This window comes from Helianthus annuus, chromosome 5, assembly GCF_002127325.2.
Source record: "Helianthus annuus cultivar XRQ/B chromosome 5, HanXRQr2.0-SUNRISE, whole genome shotgun sequence".
NCBI lineage: Eukaryota > Viridiplantae > Streptophyta > Magnoliopsida > Asterales > Asteraceae > Helianthus > Helianthus annuus.
The window spans coordinates 81,888,987-81,892,819 of record NC_035437.2 but is presented as its reverse complement, the minus strand read 5'-3'; the positions used below and the strand labels follow the sequence as shown (position 1 = coordinate 81,892,819).

General features: G+C 47.4%; 1 protein-coding gene across 1 annotated transcript; it reads right to left on the bottom strand.

Annotated features, from left to right (window-relative positions):
* Positions 1-1,341: 1,341 nt before the first annotated feature.
* Positions 1,342-2,814, bottom strand: LOC110943057 (SH3 domain-containing protein C23A1.17-like). The gene has a single exon (XM_022184814.1). The coding sequence runs from the start codon at positions 2,812-2,814 to the stop codon at positions 1,342-1,344; it is 1,473 nt and encodes a 490-aa protein (XP_022040506.1).
* Between the last annotated feature and the right edge of the window lie 1,019 nt (positions 2,815-3,833).

Genomic DNA, 3,833 nt, shown 5'->3' with positions numbered 1-3,833 from the left:
GGTTGTTGTTATTGTAACCCCTTTGGCCACCTTGGCCTGATCCAACCCAACACGTCTCCTTTGAATGGCCTGTCCTTCCGCAAGATTCGCACCTTCTGAGTCGGCACGGGCCGGGATGATGGAACTGACATGTACCACACTTGGGCAGAGTGCCCATGTATCCTCTTCCTCTGTTTTCGGCACCATTTCCGGCCCTGGCTGGTGCGCTTCCTCCTTCCCTCTTGCTAACACTGCTTGTGCCCTTTTTGAAATTTGAGAACTTCCTCTTGTTCTCACTTGGCGACGATTCAACATGTGCTTCCTTCTTTTTCGGTTCAGAGATTGAAAATTTGTTCAATCTGATGGCTTCCTCTGTAAGTGCCACACTGAGATCAATAGCTTCGGTAATCGTTGGGGGCTTGGACGTCGTTACCATGCTCATGATTTGGGGTGCCAATCCCCAAATGAAACGCTCAATGCGTTTAAACTCAGGCTCAACCATATACGGCACAACGCGTGACAAGTCGTGAAACCTTTGCACATATTCAGCAATCTTTGGGCCGTCCATTTTGAGGTGCCAGAACTCAGTTTCTAGTTTCTGTATCTCGGCCCGAGAGCAGTATTTCTTCCTCATGAGCTCCTTCAGCTCAGTCCATGTCATAGCATACGCCGCTGCTTCCCCCAGGGTCTGTACTTGAAGGTTCCACCAAGATAGGGCACCATCAAGAAAGAGCCCTGAGATGTATGTGACTTGGTGCTCGGGAGCACACTTGCTCATCCTTATCACAGAATCCGTCTTCTCTGTCCACCTAACGAAAGCAACAGCACCCCCAGTGCCGTCATAGTTCAAGGGCTTACAATCTAGGAATTGCTTGTAGGTACAACCGTTGGGAGGGTTGTTGTTGCTGTTCGGAATGTTGTCGCTTGTCTCTCCTTGTGAAGCAGCATACTGCGCAATAGCGGCAGCGATGATTCCTTGCAGTTCTGCCTGGGTGGTCGGCATGCGTGCGTCACGTCGAGGAGGCATTTCCTAGAGGATGTTCCACATCGGTCAGGTCATAGTAAGTATAATAATCGTACGTATATGTAGTATCATTCATCATTCGCATAACATCTCATGTCATAATCACAACAAATAATCAACGATACATGAAATTAAAAGACTTGCAACTAATGTTTCATAACCAAACCATCAATAAAGTGTCACAATTTTATCACGTGCCAAAATATGTGTCTGAGTACAAATACAAATAAACCAAAACTAAAATCGTGGCCTTCAAAAAAAGTCTTCATAATCTTGGTTCTAGCACTGTCTTCCCACTAAAAGTAGCTGGCCTGAAATCTCTGTCGCTGAGTATACCCCTAAACTGACGGTGGAGGAGGAGGAGGAGAGAAACGAGAAAGAATCAATCGGCGCAACTGCATCAAGTCCTCCTCGAGTGCATAGGCAAAACGCAACACGGAAGCAACATCTGACTCCTGAGACGGAGGAAAAGATGTGTGGGATGCTGAAAACAGAGCCTGGCAGGGACAATGGGGATGTGGAGTCCTCTCCAATCGCTGGACACACTGTCTCAAGGCGTCCCGCCGTGACTGCAGTGACGCGAGCGTGTCCTCTACAGAGTATCCGACCTGGAATGGATGGGAAGGGTCGGATACAGGCATGACGTGGGGTACTAACCGAAGGAAGGGCTCATCCATCGGGGCTGGAGCCAAGAGTGTAGCAGGTGGGGTAGGTGCAAACTGTGAAGTAACATATGGTAACTGGGTCTCGAGAGGTGCAGGAAGTGACACTGGTGGAACAAAGTCTGAATAAGGGACCTGCGGTAAAAACTGGCTAACCTCTGGCATGAATGGGGTGTGCCCGAAAAGCTGGCTCGACGATCCCTCCCCAGGTTGGGGCGGAGGAATGTCCTGAATGAAGGTGATAGGAAGGTCGGTGCGGTAAGCATCGGATGTGGACGAAGGAAACAAGGGAGCATCGAAGGGTACAGTGACAGGTGCAGGAGGGGGAGTGACTGGGACCACGTATGCTGGGTAGTCATCATCCTCGATCCATCCATTGCTGGAGTTGGCGTACCTCGGGTCCATGTGTGTAGCAAACGGGGCAAGATCATCAAATATCGCCATGGGATCAGGTATGGGTGCTAAATCGGGGATCCCAACAGCTGGTGGTGCAACAACGGGTGCATCAGAAAAAGGAACAAGATCAGTGACAGGAACAGGCTCGGAAACAACTGGAGCAGGCTGATAATCGGCAAGCACGGCTGGAATCGGATCATCTGGGTGAGCGGGAACCTCAGCAGGCTGCTCAATCTCCATCTCCTCATCAGCGTCCCTGCGAGGGATGTAACCGAATCCCAATGGTGGGATATGAGAAGCTACAGACTCAAAAGAATCTGAAGCGGATGAATCAGGTTGAACCTCCATATCAGGAAGCTCGACTATGGGGACAACAGGATCAACAACAGGAATATCAACAGGCTGAACACCGCCCTCCATCGGGGCCCCACCATCCTGGTCTCCCTCCGGGGGACCCTCGATGAGTAGGTCGATGTCATCATCAGGTATCGCGTCGAGGAGCTGTTCCCCCAAGGGAACGGCAGCAAACGGAAGAGGGGCAGGGACCGGAACAAGGGGTAGGTCCTCCCCTGGTGGACCATCAGCTAAGGGTATATCATCTCCGAAGTCTGGTAGGGCAAAAGGCTGAAAGTCGTCCTCATCTGTGCTCGTGTAGTCTGAGGTGAAAACGCCTGAATCGGTATCCATCTCGTCATCAGAGGTATAAGTCCTCGGGTCACTCGCATCGGATACTCCGCTATCGGATGATGCCATGGTGTCTGTAACACATCCACAACATATGCACACAAATAAGATAAGCATGTAAACAAATAATAATGAGATCATGTATGCATCCTAGTCTTCCCAGACTATCCCACTCAATCTCTAAGACTGAATTCCCTAGTCTCTCAGACTAACTCCCTGGCCTCTAAGACCAACCTCCTAGTCTCTAAGACTCAAATTTTTCCCCAGCCTCTAAGGCTAAACATCCCAATCTCTAAGATTGAATCCCCCAGTCTCTAAGACTGAACTCCCTCAGTCTCTAAGACTGATATCAAAAATTTTGAAAAAAAAGTATTTGTGACCTTTTGTTTGTAAAAAGTTTGTGCCCTGGATCTGGACTTTTAGTGTATGCAAATATAAAAACGTTTGAAAACATTTTCGTGAGAGCCCTAGTGATCATAGTCTAGACTCGAGAATGAATCTTAGTTCGCTATGATCGAGGCTCTGATACCAAGCTGTCACACCCTGGCTTTTGCGGAAGCGTGGGTTTATTTGGTGTGACTTCTTAATACCATAGCAACAATCACAACATGCTATATGATAAAATATTTGATGTTCATCCATTAAAATAATTGAAAATGCATAACATATTGTTTTGAAACAACATCAAGCACAAGATACGTTTACAAAACATGACTTGATTAAAAATGAGTTCATAAGACTCGACGATAGACTACCAACAACACAAAGATTTGAGACAATGCAACTCGTCCAAGAAGGAGTTACACTTCCCAAACCTACGACTCCGGATGACATCCTTATTTAGTACGCAGCTAATCATGCATCACTTGCCAGATCCAACTTAATTTCCTGAAATACATGCAGTTTTAAAAAGTCAACAAAAGGTTGAGCGAGTTCATGAGTAAGTCTTATGTATATAAAACCGTTTAGTATGTCTGTAAGTAAAAATTTGTCCCTGGTATGTAGCAATAAGGAAAAAGAGATCACCGACGGTTTGCAAAGCCACCGGTATGTGTGAACAGGTGCAGGGAAACTCAAACCTAGCATAT

Coding starts and splice junctions, on each gene's coding strand:
- LOC110943057 (XM_022184814.1), bottom strand. CDS start 2,814: ATGGCATCATCCGATAGCGGAGTATCCGATGCGAGTGACCCGAGGACT.